Here is an 18,168-nt window from a genome sequence, read left to right on the forward strand (position 1 = left end):
ATGGCCCATAACTAAAGTCTGCAATATGCAGGGTCACAACTAGTAGTGTACGAGCGGTGCTGCCACACAGAGTGCAGAGCCATGTCTGCGACACCGCCTCTCACCCATGGTTCCTGCATCTGGCTAGCAGGGTGCCTGGAATGGGCTCTGGATGCTCCAGACATGGACACTGCAGCCTATAAGCCCCCTGAAGCATCCTGTTCTTCTAGGCACTGTCGGCCCCGCCCCATCAATATGGCGTTGTGCACTCAGGGGCGTTCCCAGCACAGGGCACTGTAACTGGTGATATGTATGTGAGGTCTGATAAATGAATGCAAATGGGGAGTAGGGTATAAATTCATTATAGCTCATTCTCTTCCTTTATACTCACTTCACATAAAGATGCATTAGATCGCACTGTCTAATACTTGCTGACATAATCCATTAAACTTAATTCCTGTTCTTGTTAGTCCTTTATATTATATTTTAGGGACAACATCAATTTAGTTTAATAGTTTGGGTCAGCAAATCCTTGACCACTCCATATTCTGCAATACAATACAATGTGATCTAATGCAGCTTCATGTGAAGTCACACTGTATTTTCTCTTACAAATCAAGTAAATTAAATGTATCCTCATAAGTCCCCTAACCAATAGCCTTCTTTTAAGTTAAGTGTTTACTATGCCATACAGAGTGTTCAGGGGCAAACGCAGGATTTTTAAGAAGGGGGTTCTAGTGCGTGTGTATATTATATATATATGTGTGTGTGTGTGTGTGTGTGTGTATATATATATATATATACACATACACTTACTTGTAAATTTATATATATATATATATACACACACACACACACACACACACACTTGCACACATATGTCACACATACATTACATACACACACGTTCACACTTACCTTGCAGCAGGTGCTTGCAGGTTGGAAATGGGGACAGGACCAGGCAGGCACCATGTCAATAAGCCGGAGTCAAATTACGCGATGCTTATAGAATTGCCTCATATTGGCTCCTCCTTCTCCCCATTGACGCGCAAATTGCGGCATTTTGCTGTGAGGGGCGGGGCTTAATTTACATGGCGTTTGCTCTCCCCTCCCTCGCATGCTAGTACTTGGAGGACCACAAGTACCAGCATGCTTGGCTTTACGGGCCCGCTGGTACCTGTAGTTCCACAGCCAAAGAACCAGGACAGGCTTTATAAAGCCTGGGGCTGGTTATGCTTTTGCACATCTTTTTTTTTTTTTTTTTTTTTTTTTTAAACACACACAGAAGCTGTCACAGATCTCACTGATCTGTGAAGGCTTCTGTATAACTCACACCATTTAATGCTAGTCGCATTAAAAGGTGACAGTTTACATAGTCCAAAACTCGCCTAAAATCACATTATGTAGTAGTCTCGAGCCGAAAAGTTTGCCGGCTATTACATTTGTGAGCTGCAGGACAAACTCACACTTTTTAAAAGTGCGAGTTTGTACTGTTCCCAAAACAGACACCCTATTACAATTGGCCCATGATGTTTGAACTATGCCCCTGACTGAAATAAAAAAAAAAAATTACGATACTTGTGCAAGTACAAGTGTGCACCGACACCCATGTGTGCAACGATGCCCATATGTTGTGCTTCTAGAGTTTGCTCTATATTACATTATAACTCTGGTACCTATCAACTTGGGGTGTAGTGAATATACCTACACCCGGCATCCTGGCTGACGAAATCCCAGCATCGGAATGCCACTACCCAGCCAGAAGACCGGCGCCGGAATACCGACAGTAGTTGACATGCCGCAGCTTGGGATTTAGTGAATATACCTGCACCCGGCATCCCGGCTGACGAAATCCCGACGCTGGAATGCCACTACATGGCCAGAAGACCGGTGCCGTAATACCGTCAGTAGTTGACATGCTGACACTGGAATCCCAACAGCCGAGATGCCGAACTTAAGTATAGCCGGCTTGTTAGGTATTAGCCGTGGGGGGGTGGGGTGTTAGGTTTAGGAATCACGGGCGGGGGGGGTTAGGCTGATGGAGGGGGAGGTTATGGTTAGGTACCACAGGTGGTGGGTTAGGGTTAGGCACCACTGGGGGGGTTAGGGTTAGGCACCAAGGGGGGAGGGCTTTGAGTCCGGCACTAATGTGGAGGGTTAGGGGGAGAAGGGGGGAGAGTTACTATGCTTACCGGACCCTTGTCGGGATCCTGAACATCGGGATGCCACTGTCGGTGTATTGACAGCAAGCATCCCGACTGCTGGGATTTCATACCCATTCCATCAGCTTATAGTTGTGCAAGCAATGCAAGCCATCACACACTGGATGCGGGTTTCAGTTTTCTCTCTCCAAAAGGCATAATAATAAATCCTGTGGTTTGGATGTGAAAGCCACATCCGATGTACTGTACGGCAGTATGCCAATGGAAAAAAGAAACAAAACACTGCTTACTAATTCTCCCCCTTAAGCTGTGGATGTCCTTACCTCCTAAGGCAATGATAAACCAAAAACAGAATTTAAAATTAATTGTTTACCATTATTACAAGAAATGATAGCTGGAGCTATACCAGTGTCCTAACCAATAAAAGAATGAAAAAATCCTGTAAGGCGATGTGTACTGTATACTGTATAAGATCGAACAAGAAACAAACAAATGTACTTTTGATATCTAAGAAAAAACTTGTAAACTCCGGAATATAATCTTAATATAAATTTATTGTAGTGCACATATTATATCACGTAATAATCAAAGAACATAGTTATTAAAAAACAACATTGAATTTTCACTGCAAGAAGCAGCAATAAAAGAATTACGTAATTCGTTACCATTTAGCTATATTACCATTTACTGTGCACGACAATGAATCTTTTATTACAGTAAGCAGTGTTTTACATTGAAGAGTTAATAGCACAAACAAATCATATAAAATTACATGAAAAAGATAAAAATATTCCTGGCAAAATAATTATTTGCAATATTACAGGATTCTGACCTCCAGGAACCTATAACTAACCTGATGGAAGGTGTAGCTTCCCTGCACTGTACTATTTGTATTCTAGTGTGATTATTATTTTAATTAAATACTTCAAAGAAGTATCTCATAGTCTGTAAATTTGTGCTATGTGCTATATACACACTACATAATCAACTAGGGAAATGTATATAAATTATATAGCTACATTCCAATTTTAGAATTCATATTTTTGCACAAATTTTTTTTTCTTACCTGAGGGAATAGGTACAGTAACACTCACAATTAATTCTTCAATTTCCATCATAAATGTAAGTTTTGCTCTGTCTAGCGATTCCAAATCAGGCTTTATTTACATGGTTAAACTACCCCATTGCACATGATGCATACATTAATTGTAAATAAATAAAAAAATGACATCATTATTTTGCATTGAGATTAATTACTTCTGTAGTAAAAAAAAATTATTAAAAGGCATGATGATGTTCTTCAGAAACAGAACAATTTTCATAGTTAAGATCCTTAAATTGCTGACTCGTTTTCTTGACTGTTATAAAAAAAAATGCAGAATAAATGTAATTTAAAAATTCTTTAAATTCATATTGTAAGCACAGTAAACAATTGGCTACTTACAATAACAGCAATAACATGCAATATCATTGTTGTAACAATGTATGCACCTAAATACCGTATAATTACTAAAAAGCATACAACATAAACTATTCTATTCTTAGCAAGTATTTTGTTGCTAATGGTAGCCAGGTCATAGTTGCCGAATTTGAATATTAATAGTAAAGGCCCACATCAGTCTGCCGCCCCCTGCTCTGTTGCCCCTCTCTGGTCCTTCATGCTCCGCCCACCTTTCTATACCCCTGCTCCATACCACCGTGCCCCTCTCTGTCCCACTCAGCCATCCGCTCTGTCCTGCCCCCCCTCCCCCTTCCCGATGTCCTCCTCTGCTCCCATCCATGCTTCTCACTGCCCCTACTTTCCAGCAGCTATACTATACTTATCTTATCCGTTCACAGCAAGTCCTCTCTGGTTAGGTCTGTACTGTCCCCTTACTGCCCATGCACAAGCATGTTGGAGACAGGACCAACTTCAGGAGATTATTATATAGTCACTTATTTGAATTATGTCCAAGGGCACTTTGCAAGTGGTACAGTATGCTGCATATAAGCATTTTATATACAGATGTGTCCTCATACACTATTGTCTCAGTTCTGCCAAACACCAGGTCTTGGCGTGCCAGGATTTAAGCAACTCGGCATGTAAGGGCGTAAGTAGAACTTTGTGGGCCGCATAGCAAGATCTTAGTAGGCTCCTCCAGAGGTGAAAAAAAACAAAACATATACATGTGCCCCCACACAGAACCTATTCATGTTATACCACACAGAGCCCATTCAGGTTGTGCCACACAGTAGTACCCCTTACAGACATTATGCCATGCAGTAGTAGTTCCCCTTATATATTGAGCCACATAGTAATGCCCCTTACACTACACCGTAATCCTCCTTTACATTATACAATACAGTTATGCCGTTTACAGATTATGCCACATAGTAGTGCCCCACATAACACATTATCCTACACAATAGAAGTACCCCTTACACATTATACTCCCCCCCAGTAACTCACCTCCCCGTGTCCTTCCAGAAGCCTCTCGTCTCCCCCTGTGTGATATCAGCAGTCAGCAGGTGTGGATTTGGTGCCGGGTCACTAGCTAATTACAGCTGGCACACCGGCAGGCAGAAGCTGATATGGACAGGCAGTACTAGCGCTATTTGAATCTGGTGCCTGTCGCAAGCCAATCAGGAGCCACCACTGCTGATTGGCTGCCGATCCATGAGCTCTGATTGCCAGCACCAAATCAACACCACTGACACCCGGGCTCCCCTCAGCAGCCCTAACTGGACTGGCCCACCATGTGTGTGTGACTGTGTGCAGGGGGAGTGGCAAGCCACAGAGGCAGCTTGCGCACCATAGCAGTGGCACCCCTTGCAACCCATGGCAGTTAGGCCACTGTTTGCATGCATGTTAGAGGGGTCCTATTCAATGAAATGGGGTTATAGGCGATGACAGTGTAAATAAATAATGGCTGCAGGTGTACTTCAGGTTCCAGTCTTCAACCTGAGCAATGCCGGGTATCCCAGCTAGTTTATTATATGCCAATGGAAATTGTAAGCTAGATAGTTAAACAAACCACAATCTTCTACAAATAGTTTTTTTTTTAACATATAAAGTTCTCTCATTTTTATCAAGATAAGCAGATTTTAAAAAAAAATCCTGGAAAATGTTATTAAATATATTATACATACCTTTCTAATATCTTCTTGATAATTTTCTGTATCCAAGAAGCAGAAGGATCAACACAAACCAGAGCCCCAGATTTAAGAGTTATTCTGCATATAAAGTAATAGAGGTAATGAAAGTGGTAATGAAATCAAAACTTTACAACTGTCTATATATGAAACTTTAGTTTCAACCTACATCTATGAATTAAATAATTGTTTGATATACAGGGCTTCTAAAAAAAGAATAATTAACCCTAGTGTGTATGTGTGTACATGTGGTAGGGAATATATATTCTCACAACGGGGGAAGATTCACAAGAGGTGAATCCAAGAAAGGCTCCTTGTGGGTGCACTCTTAATTGTGTGATGTAATCATACATACAACACAATTTTCAATATATTTAAGGATTAAACAACTGAATCTATAGTCATGATAAAGACATGTAAATTAAAAAAATGTAAATAATAATGGAGCTTCTAAAAAGCTTGTTAAGGCGAAATAAATTGACCTCTTAAGTAAGTTAAATGGTAATACCCAGAATAATAATTATTCCTATACAGGAAACAAAAATCCACTTTCCTTATATGATGTGCTTGCACACACGGGTAGTAAGTGCTACCATAAAGGATGTTTAGACAAATGAATATTATTAGATAGTAATAAAGAATGGGTAGTAATCAATTCAGATGCAATTTTTCTCCTAAAACATATGCTATTAAATTCTAGCAGAGTGATTCACTCACTGATTTAGCAGATAATAATGGTTCCTTCATAATGAGCACCTATACATCAATCGTTGGGCCATTCTTTTCAATTTGGATATGTTTATGTGATATCACAAGAGTGTGTATGCACCTTTCATCACGTATTGTCAGAAGAAAACTGGTCGATTCAATGGATCGCATCTAATGTGCGCTTTAATATTCATCCGATTCGACTGGGCAAGATTGCACCAAAAGCGCAGTATGTACACACAGTTCTTTCGACCATTCTTGTGATTCTATAATAGCAGCAGTACCGCCACTTTGGGTGGTTCAACATTTTGGCAGTCAAGGATCGAAGGTTGCAAATAGGATTGTATAGGTGTGTATGCACGTATTGGCACTGTGGTCGGGACTTCTGATCGTGAGTCAATTCGATCAAACCATGGTATTGAAAGAGTGAGCACAAAGGTGTGTACCCAGCTTTAGGAATTTAAAAAGAATATATAATACATTGATACAATTGTAAAAGCTAAGCACACTTGCATATAATTTAAGAAGGTAGACAACAAATTAAACATATCATATCTCAATAGATAGTATGTGGTATAGGGAATACAATTAATATATATTTATTTATTTATATATAGAGAAACTATGAATATTAGTCACGTGTTTCTACAGTATGTTCATTAAAGTCTGTGTTAGTTGCCTTGTAAATATTAGCTATCATCATTAGTCGATTTTTGCACGATTAATGAGCAATTGAACGATAACGATGTCGTTATCGTTCAATCGCTCTGTTTATTTGGCAAGTGGATACAGTCTTTACAGTGCATTACAGACTAACAAATTAAAAATTTATAATGTTGCCATAGTGATGGTAGAATCTGTAACATTTTGTAACATGGGGCCTGATTCAGACCCACTCGCGAGCGGCTGTCCGCTCGCAAGTGGGTCGATGTTCTGGACTGAGCATGCGCACGACGGAGGGAGCTCCGTCGTGCGCATGCGCCAGACGCGACGAGCGAAGGAAAGTCCTTCGCTCATTGTGTCCGATCAAAGGGGGCATGCTGGCAATGTTGATTGACAGCACGCCCCCTTTGGTAGGCGTGCCGGGGGCGTGCCTCCTTGACGGGGGCGTTCCCACGGGAACGCCTCCCGTCAAAAGCCGGCCCACTGACATCACTAGTGATGTCAGTGGGAGTGATTTTGGCTCTGATAGAGCCAAAATCACTCCGGAGCTTGAGGTTGAAAACCTCAACCGCAGGCTCCGGCTCGCAATTTCGATGGTCGCGATGGTCTCGACCATCGCGGCCATCAAAATGCACGCTCGTATAGCCTGTGGGTGGTGACCCACAGCTATACGAGCGTCCAGAAGGATGCTCCATTTTCATGGAGGCCGGCCCTCATTCAGAGCGTGCGCTCTGCTCAGAGCATACGGCTCTGAATGAGTGCCATGGTTGCATATAAAAAGATATGTGTTTTGCAAGGGAAAGAAGAGATTCACCGCTGTATCAAAGCTACATGCCTCTGCTGCCAATCATAAGCAATGAATTGAATGAGTGGTGAGAGAGCAGGCAGATGGCAAATGGAGGAAGAAAAGATAGACATGTGTCCGCTGTAGAACATAAACTATCTAGAGGGCCCTGCTATCAAAGGGCTTTGTAGAGTCACTCCAGTACTGTAGACATTCAATGAGAGTATGAAAGATTAAAGGATGGTACCTTGTCCGAGTTGGGTACGGCATGCGGGTGCTCAGGATCCTGGCATCCCGATAGGGTTAGGATACCGACACCTGCAGGTAAGTATCCTAACCCTACCTCTACCCCTAAACCTAACCCTCCTTCCCCGCACTTTAAACCTAATCCTCCCTCCGACAGTGTAACCCTAACCCCTCGCAGTCCAAACCTAGCCCACCCCCCAGTGCCTTGCCATAACCCCTAATCCTAATTCTCCCCATAACCCAAATACTTATTGTTGGGATGCCGGCGGTCGGGATGCTGGTGCCGGGATCTGACTGGTGTTGGGATTCCGGTGCTGGCATTCTGAGTGCCAGCTTCCCGACAGCCAGGATAAGAACTACATCTCCCTTGTCGCATGTGCAGGAGATCAATGGTTTCTGTAATGGTGGAATTGTGTCCAAAGCAGCCGGGTCTCATGTGCGCAATGCAACTCTAATTCCTGCAGTACTTGCAGATCTATAGTAACTGCATTTCTTTAATAATTACATGGAAAATTTTGCTTATTCTGTTCTACTTTTTTAGACTTTACTTTTAGTACTTACTCATTCCCTAGCCTGTTCATCCCCTTTAATGTTACATTTCTGCATAGCATTCCAATGGTTATTTATTTTATAAAATCTTTTTATACAATAAAAATAGAAAAGAAATACAGTATACAAATAAGAGCAAAGCTAACAGTCATTCACATTAATGTATACAAAATAAAATGGGAAGACGTACTGTGGGCCTGATTCAGAGCCGGATGCTATTTGCGGACGCTCGTTCAGAAAAAGGGGCTGGCTATTTAAATTGAGCGCTCGCTCTTTGCGGTCTGTTGACGCCTCTATGTCTGAGGTGGCGAACGAAACATGCGCTCGCTATTTTGTAAAGACGCCCCTTGGCCGCTCGCATCATACGTCATCTCCGCTATTTATTAGATTAATCGAGTACATTGAAAGGCCTATGAACTGCTCGCTATTCTTGTGGTAGCATTTTCCTACCTCAATCATGCGAGCAGTTCAGGCTAAAAGACAACCAACTGACGTGGTCGATGACGCTCCTTTACTAATTATGCACTCCCATTAAACGCCCGTTTTGACCGTTTGGCGCGCCTGCGTTCGGATCTCCACTCCCCGTTTTCAAGCACCTTCCCCTGTTACCACCCACAAACGCCTCATCCTGTCACTCAAATTAGCAGGCATTCGTTATTTTGCGAACACACGATTTCTGACCGCACTAACTGGTTGGCGCATGCGCATTACAACCCATACGCATGCGCAGATGTGCAAACATCGCTCGGAGCGAATAAGCGGCCGCTTACGAGCGGCTCTGAATCAGGCCCAGTATCCATAAAAATAAAAGACAATAGCAGTTTCAAATGAGAAAGTAATACAACAAAAGAAAACTAAGGCAACAGAAATAATAAAACATAACAGGAATAGAACGACAACAGAAGTGCATGCCTGCTTACAGTACTGCCCAATTAGTATACCTCTGTATTTGCGTAACAAATAAAATGTGGCGTAAATGTAATCCATCAGAAGTAAAGTAAGCAATGAAGCATAGAGGAGGAAAGAAAAGAACCAGATCACAGGTGAGGAGTGTACACATCTCCATAGCATTGTAACAGTCCAGCCATATGGTAGCAGAGTAAAATGAGTATTAGTCTGTTTTTACAAAAAAAAATCAGAGAAACCCAGCCCCATCCTGAATTATGATGTTCAGATCAGCAGTTCCCAGTGGAGAACGAGCAATTAGGCAGAACTATTTTCCAGCTGCTTGTAAAGGTACAAAGTTGTCAACTTAAATTTTTTTTAAATGTCAATCTGTATAGAAGATATCCAATGGCTATTATAAACGTATAAGCACAGGCAGATGGTACAGTGGTGTAGCCAGGTTTTGAATTATGGGGGAACAAATGGTAAAAATAAGGCACCACAAGGGGCATGACTACATAATGCTGTGGTGTGCTGCATCATAGTGAGCATGTCCATGCCCAGCAAAGCTGTTTAATTGCTGCATGCAGTAGTGACACCTTCTTCTACTGAATCTACTTACCCTCTAATAACACATGTACAGGGGCACACATACAGTTACACAGATTGGGGCACACAATATAGAGTCCCCCACCTCCCTCCTACATTATAGGCTGAGTAGTGTTCACCATAGGCAGCACAGATAGTGTAATGGTTAGCATTACTGCCTCACAGCACTGAGGTTGTGGGCTCGATTCTCACTACAGCCCTAACTGTGTGGGTTTCCTCCGGGTGCTCCAGTTTCCTCCCACACTCCAAAAATATACTGGTAGATTAATTGGCTCCAAACAAAAAATTACCCCTAGTGTGTGTATGTATGTGTGTAAGTATGTGTTTGTACATGTGATAGTGAATATAGATTGAAAGCTCCACTGGGGCAGGGACTGATGTGAATGGGCAAATATCCTCTGTAAAGCTCTACGGAATATGTGTGTGCTATATAACTGGTAATAAATAAATAAAATAAATGGTGTAGTCAGGGGTCAGTACTGTACCTTCTGCTGTGTAGTCCAGTCCCATGCTCGGTTCCGGCACCCTCTCTCTTCTTCTGCTTGGAGGGTAGGAATGATCATCAATAGATTTACCATTGATGGTGACCCTCGATGGTACCATTGGTGGTTAACATCGTTGGTATGAAACAGGGAACCATCAATGGTTTCCGCTTACTGATAGTCATCCCTGCTCTCTTACTCATGGAGCTGCAGAATAATCACAGTTGGGTGGGGCTTCAAGAATTGCATCAAAGGGGGAACCAGGGAGAAAAAAAAGCAAAAAACATCATGTGGCTCTTTGCCATCTATGGTGAAGAACTAATGGATCATCATCGATGGTCAGTCATTCACTTACTGACCATCGATGATAATCCATTAGTTGTTCACCATCGATGGCCACCCCTATTGCAGGGCAGCTCCCCAGCCTTAGATGTGCAGCTACTAGTGTAATGGCCAGATGGAAGGGGGGCGGCTTTGTTGTACTCACCCTGAAGGCACCACTGGGGAAAAGTTATATTTTAGGGTCATCCTTCGCTCCTTATGTTTCCCCCAGGTGCGTCACTGAGCTGGAGGAATTAGGAAGACAGCGGTTTGTGCCATGATGTGCAAAGAACAGGTAATGGGTAAGACAAAGATAGATACACACACACATAAACACAATGCTTACATTACTTCAACGTTTTTGCAGTGGGGGCCACTGGGTATAAGCTGTACACGATCCATTAGTTTAGAAGGTATTTTTTTTGTTTGAAGCTTGATGCACTGACACCTTAACTCTGTAGCTGATCTCAGTAAGCCGTTGGCTGCAAATAAAAGGAGGAAAATAATTTATATACAGTATTACGGGTGCGCTATGAAAAGTCAACAACCAATATGTTGACATGTCGATAAAAAGGTAAACATGGTTAAAATGTTGACATTTAACATATACCAAAATTTTAACATATAGTTTATTTGTTTATTTTAGTCTAAAGGGTAACTCCTGAGCCTAACAGCAGGGCTGGATTTACTCACAATGTGGTAGAAGTGACCACTACAGGCCTGGTGAACTCCAGGGGGTGTGCCTGTCAACCGCCTGAGGTATCTGCTAAACCCATACCCTAGTATCTGATTCTGTTGGATGGGGTGAACTTACAGCTGTCCAGTGGGCGGTGGAAGGATCACCTACAGACCTCCTGTACATTATAATTGATGATTCCAGGCTCTGCCCACCCCATACTCCCTTTCTGGAGGCACCGACCTGTCAATGTGCTTCAGGGGCATAGCATGTGATCCCCCTGTAGCAGGGTGGAATATGCCACAGTTAGAGAGATTACGCAGGAGGAATCTGTGTGAAAGGGGTGCGTTGTGTGTGTGGAAGGGAAGGTATCTGTGTGAGGAGGGAAGAGCTGTGCATGGGGGAGACTATGTGAGGGGGCAGGGTCTGTATGAGGGGAGGTGAGCTGTGTGATGGGGGAATCTGAGTGAGCGGGAGATCTATGTAATGGGAGATTAAGAGAGGGGGAGATCTGTGTGAGGGAGGGGATCTGCGTGAGGGGAAGAGGTATTACTCTGTCTCTGCCTAAATGGCTAACCCTAACCTAGCAATAAGCAAAAAAGCATTTGTCGACATTCTGATGTTGACATGTTAAATGCTGAACATGTCAGTATTTTAACTATGTCAACCTTTTTTAATGTTGACATATTGATTGTTGACCCAAAGTCAGTGGCGGGCTGGGCCGGGGGGCAGGGTGCCATGTGCCCCCCGGCCGCAGCGTCATGCGGACTGCGGGCCGGGGCAGTCTGTGTCACTGTGACACAGACTGCACCGCATGTGTAGTGCTGACCGGACGGAGTTCGGTCAGCGCTACACAAGTGACAAACACACAGCCGCCGGCTCCGGCAGCTCTGTGTTTGTTGTAAGCAGCAGCCAATGAGAGTCTGTCAGACTCTCATTAGCTGCTGCTGCGCCCACTGCAGGAGCCACTCCATCTTCCGGCTCTCGCAGTGGGCAATGGGAGAGATGTCATGATGTCATATGACGTCTCTCCCATAATGCAGAGCGGCCTGGCCCAGGAGGACAGACGGAGGAGGCGGCGGCGGGAGCGGGGATTCAGGAAAGTGTTTTTTTTTATTTTGTTTTTTTATATTACGTGAGTCTACTGGGGGGGGGTCTGGCACTACAATGAGGAGACCACTACTGGGGGAACTACAAAGGGGAGGACTACTACTACTGGGGTCACTACAAGGGGGGTGGGGGACTACTACTTCTACTACTGGGGATACTACAAGGGGGGGGACTACTACTGAGGGCACTACAAGGGGGGGACTACTACTACTGAGGGCACTACAAGGGGGGGACTACTACTACTGGGGGAACTACAAGGGGGGGACTACTACTACTGGGGGAACTACAAGGGGGGGGACTACTACTACTGGGGGCACTACAAGGGGGGACTACTACTACTGGGGGCACTACAAGGGGGGGGACTACTACTACTGGGGGAACTACAAGGGGGGACTACTACTACTACTACTGGGGGCACTACAAGGGGGGGACTACTACTACTGGGGCACTACAAGGGGGGGGACTACTACTACTGGGGGAACTACAAGGGAGGACTACTATTGGGGGCACTACAAGGGGGGGACTACTACTACTGGGGGCACTACAAGGGGGGGACTACTACTCGGGGCACTACAAGGGGGTACTACTACTACTGGGGGCACTACAAGGGGGGGACTACTACTAGGGGCACTACAAGGGGAGGGTACTACTACTAGGGGCACTGCATAGGGGGGAGGGGACTACTACTAGGGCACTACATAGGGAGAGGGGACTACCACTGGGGGCACTGAATCCAGGGACCGCCGCTGGGGGCTCTATATAAAGGGCAATACATGGGGTACTGCATAGGGGAGCGACTACAACTGGGGCCACTATTTAAGGGGAATTGCATAAGGGTTACCACTATTGGAGGCACTGCATGGGGGGGTGGACTGCTACTGGGTGCACTATATAAGGGGCACTGCATAGGGGGTACCACTATTGGGGGCACTATATAAGGGGCTTACTACTGGGGGCACCACTACTGGGGGCACTATATAAGGGGCTTACTACTGTGGGCACAAGGGGCACTGCACAGGGGGGGACCACTACTGGGGGCATTACTGGAGGCCTGCATAAGGGTGTTATCTCCTGTGGCACACGGGGGCACTGCATATGGGCACTACGACAGGGGGCTGCCCCTAATCTTTATTTTTACCTTACATTAATCCCATATGGACCCGCCTCCTCCCTGAAACACTTGAGGGGGGGTGGTGCCGTAGCACGCACGTTCTTCGGGCACCCTGGCTACACGCTACTCCTCTGCCAGGGCCGCCTGCATGCATTTGCCCCCCAGGCTAAAAGTTGCCAGCCAGCCCCTGCCCAAAGTCCATGGCGACTTGAATGTCAACTTTCTGAATGTTGACCTTCTGACCGGATCCTCAGTATTACATCAGTGTTATCTGTGACTGGATGATTCTGGGTTGATAAAGTTTTATTAAAAAGTTAGTTTAACGTTTCTTAACTGTCATATAGAATAAGATGTTTGAAAACATGGATGCCACCAATATGTGCAAGGACATGCACATACATTTCTTTACACTTTTTCAATTAGAAACTGGTGTACAGACCACAAAGGTACTGAAGCCCAAAGCTACACACATCTAAAGCACATAATCTGATTAGTGGTGTGGCTGATATGCATAATGCAGAGCCGTAACTAGACTGTTTGGTGCCCTGTGCCAGAGAGAGCATTGGTGCACACCCCCTCCATTTTTTAAATAGGGACATAAGATAGTGCACCTGATAAAGGGCCATGACTTCATGGGGAAGGGCCAGGGAAGACATAGAGGTACTCCTGGGGCAGCCAGGAGATGCTGGGGATAAAAGAAGAGGAAGCTACAAGTAAGAATGATAATAAACAGGAAAACTGACAGGCCCAAACAGCGCCCCCTGACCTGCGGTGCCCTGTCCCATGGCACTGGTCGCACTACCCTAGTTATGGCCCTGGCATAGTGTATTTAGCTGTTATCTATGCATTAAGTTTCAAAAATAATTTTCATAAATATGATTATTGTGCTGATTTTAAGACTTTATTTCATACTTTCATACCTGTTTCATAACAGTTAGCTGATAATTGATAATCACTGTACAACAAATTAATACTTTTAATTTGTTTCCTTTGTAAAAATAGTCATACATTACTAATTTGAGGTCAAGAAAAACGAAAATGATTTCAGAATGTTTTTACTAGCTCTATTTTTGAGCTACACTACTTGCACTATACTGTATGTACATTAGTCATAGTGAAAAGCTATTTTTAAATAATCTGATATTTTCTTGATAGAAAATAAATAACAGTTGTTTTAATTCAAACAATCACAAATAAGAACACAAAACGAAACAAACATACAGCATACGAAACAAACATACAGCATACGAAACAAACATACAGCATACGAAAGTACTATCTAATATAGTGGCCTATTCATGGGGGTGCTTTCTCTTTGCTTGTCGCTTGTACTCCTCTTCTGGGGCATCTCTTGTCACTGTCCAACAGTAGTGATTCACCTACCCTGATATCTTTGTTCCATTGCTGAAATGTCTTGGTGGAATCGCTCACTATGCTTGTCACTCAGTGCACCACAGTTATCTGGGGGGGTAATCCCGTGAATCGCATATATTTGAATAGGGGAGGGGACAAATAACTTATTCATTTAATTGGGTCATTAGGCCCCGCCCCCTCTGCGCGGAACGCAGATTGCTGGTAAGATTCTCTCCATTCTGCCCACTTCACTAGGAATACCCCTACATCATCATAAATGGGCTATATCTCGGAACTCATAGCTAACTGAGAGTTTTAAATGTCATATTCATTCTTTGCATGCTGAAATCAATTAGAAGTAACTATTTTCACATCGGAAACATTTTCATTGTTGTGCAGTGTAATTGTTGCTAAATGGTAAGTAAGGCATGTAAGCTATACCTTCTCAATCTGTAGCAATTAAGGGGAGGATTAAATTTAGCACAATGTGCCGCCACATATCACTGTGATCTCTGACTAATTAAGACTGAGGGCCAAAAATTATCATTAAATATTTGCAGCAGATTCCCCTAAAAAACCCTACATTTGTAGGAGTTATCCACAAATATTTAGTATCCCTACAATGTATTATGAAGGGACCACAGCAGATATCTCTGATATCTGCTGCTGTCTTTCCATTTTTTACAGCAGCCACAGCCCCCATACAGTAGGTTTCTATAGGGGATGCAATGCTATCAGATTTACCAAGCTCCACTTGGCCCCCGCAGCTAACACCATGTAAAGATGGCATTGTGCTGCTGTAACGTATGGGTTACATATTGCAAAACTAATAGTGAAAGCGTTCCAGGGGAACCCTCAATGGTAATGGCTGCCACGCATGCATATGCTGTAGACCACACAAGTGCAGGAGCCCGGAACAGGAGTGAAGAGACGGTCTCCACACTCAAGCACCTGCAGAGGCAATTTGCAGGAGCATTTAAAGAGGAGGGGCCTGTGTGCAGACTCAAGGGTCTCATTCAGATCTGCTCACGAGCGCTGTACGCTCACAAGTGGGTCGATGGTGCCCAAGGGAGCGAGCGACGGGGAAGCTGTCGCTCGGGGTCTCGCACCAAAGGGGGCGTGCTGTCGATGGTGATTGACAGCACGCCCCCTTTGATGGGCGTGCCAGGGGCGTGGCTGCCCAGACGGAGGTGTTCCCATGGGAACGCCTTCCGTCTGGGTCCGGCCCCTCTGACATCACTAGTGATGTCAGTGGGAGTGATTTTGTCTCTGATAGAGCCAAAATCACTCCAGGGCTTGCGGCAATGAGACCCAACCACAACCCTACCATCGCGACCATCATCATGGACGCTCGCTATAGCTGTGGGTGGTAACCCACAGCTATGCGAGCGTCCAAGAGGCCGCTCCAATTTTAGGTAGGCCGGCCCTGATTCAGAGTCAGCGCTCTGGTCAGAGCGTCCGGCTCTGAATCAGGCCCTCAGTGCAAACCCCCTCCTCTCCCATGCGGTGCCACGGAGTCACATTGCACTAGATTCTGGATTAGTTCCAGAATCTACTGCACATGTGCGGGTGTCCAGGAAAATGGTGCCCGCTCCATTTTCCCAGGGACAGCAATACTGCACATGCATGGGATTTTGCTGCTCTGCAGTGCCGGTCCGAATGGATGCAGGGCGTGCGGTGTGGGCCCCCTGGTTCCAGGGGTCCGTGTGCTACGCACACCCTGCACCCATTTTAGATACACGTCTGGTTATTTGATATATGCCACGCAATCATGGGCTCTAGTAACGCGCCCAGATCGCATTGTAAATGTGATTGTTGATAAGTGGGCCTCTTACTGCAATAGGCAATCTCCGTTTATTTTCTGCAAACCTCTCTATAAGGAAAAATTATGCTGCTTGCTGAGTGCTGTCCCTTGGCCACTCCGGAGGCACTCTGCTCACTTCCACCCAAAACACGTTCAGTAAATCTTAGTACTATATAATAATATATTGTTAATATGAATTAAAATCTAAATGTATATTTGTGACCTAAATTATAAATGTGGTCAACTCCAGCATAAACATTGGCATGTCTTAACATTCTAAATCAGGGGTTCCCAACCACGGTCCTCAAAGCACACTAACAGTCCAGGTTTTAAGGATAGCCATAACTGAGCACAGGTGTCTTAATTAGTACCTCCATTTTTTTTATTTAACCATCTGTGCTCAAGCATGGATATCTCTAGAACAGGGGTTCCCAACCACGGTCCTCAAGGCACACTAACAGTCCAGGTTTTAAAGATAGCCATAGTTGAGCACAGGTAACTTAATTAATACCTTAGTTATTTTGATTTATCCATCTGTGTTTAAGCATGGATATCACTAAAACCAGGACTGTTAGTGTGCCTTGAGGACCGAGGTTGGGAATCACTGCTCTAGAACCTGGACTGTTAGTGTGCCTTGAGGACCGAGGTTGGGAAACACTGTTCTAGATAAATACAACACCAAAAATATATAAATACAGTAATTAACAATAGTAATATGCTGTTAGCAAAAATACAAAAATATTGGTTTGGAAACATAATTTTGCCTATGTAATTTAATTTAAAATAGTGTGAATAGTTATTTATATTATTCATTTAAATAAATGTACACATTATAAAAGTATTTTACAATTGTATTATTATTATTATTATTATTCTGCTGATTTTTTAACATTACAAATCAACTTCAACATCCATTTTGTACCTTCTGAGGCAGTGATATAAAGCAGAATGATGGCCAGAGCAGCAGAGAGAGTTTTGGTAAACATCGTGGCTAACGTTTTCTTGTTAATCTACTTGGCTGACTTCCGATTTCCTTTAGCTCAGCTGTCTCCAGGACCGTTTGTTTTCCAGCTGAGAAATGGATGGTATTTATATTCTTGCTCTGGCATGCCTCTGATATCATATGTACTTGATTACAATTGAAATCCCTAATTAGTCATGCACAGTTTTTCCCAGTTCCTGAATAATGATGTATGCGGCCACATTACACATTATATCACTGCTCTTGTGTCAGTGAAGTACTTTGAAATTATTATTATTTTTTTTTATATATATATACAACACCATTTGCATAGTACTTTCCCAAAGCATTTCCTGGTTTTCACCGATAGAAAAATTAATCCATTGAAAAGTTTATTGTTGTTGCTGAATGTTTACAAAAGCTTTGTCAAATAAACTGGCTAACTGGTACAATTTATTGTAGAATTATACATTGCTTATGTACTTAGGAAAAGTGCCAGAATGTGCAGCTATGTGGAAAGACAGCAAGGAAAATAAAACAAAAATATATTCTGCATACAAAAGCAATATTACAAAGACTAGCATTAGCTCGTTTAGTTTCTGTTTAATGTCTTTGTCATGTGATTCATCATTA

The 18,168-nt window shown here is 43.6% G+C and overlaps 1 protein-coding gene across 1 annotated transcript; it reads right to left on the minus strand.

Annotated features, from left to right (window-relative positions):
- Positions 1-2,709: 2,709 nt before the first annotated feature.
- Positions 2,710-17,621, minus strand: LOC148505407 (interleukin-8-like). Its single transcript, XM_088448250.1, has 4 exons — positions 17,497-17,621; positions 10,867-11,002; positions 5,271-5,354; positions 2,710-3,499 (listed from the first exon to the last, which is right to left on the minus strand). Exons 1-4 carry the CDS (start codon positions 17,558-17,560, stop codon positions 3,475-3,477), a joined length of 309 nt encoding a protein of 102 aa, XP_088304376.1. The 5' UTR covers positions 17,561-17,621; the 3' UTR covers positions 2,710-3,474.
- Positions 17,622-18,168: the final 547 nt, after the last annotated feature.

Source organism: Taudactylus pleione, unplaced genomic scaffold, assembly GCF_031769625.1.
Source record: "Taudactylus pleione unplaced genomic scaffold, aTauple2 ptg000454l, whole genome shotgun sequence".
NCBI classification, from domain to species: domain Eukaryota; kingdom Metazoa; phylum Chordata; class Amphibia; order Anura; family Myobatrachidae; genus Taudactylus; species Taudactylus pleione.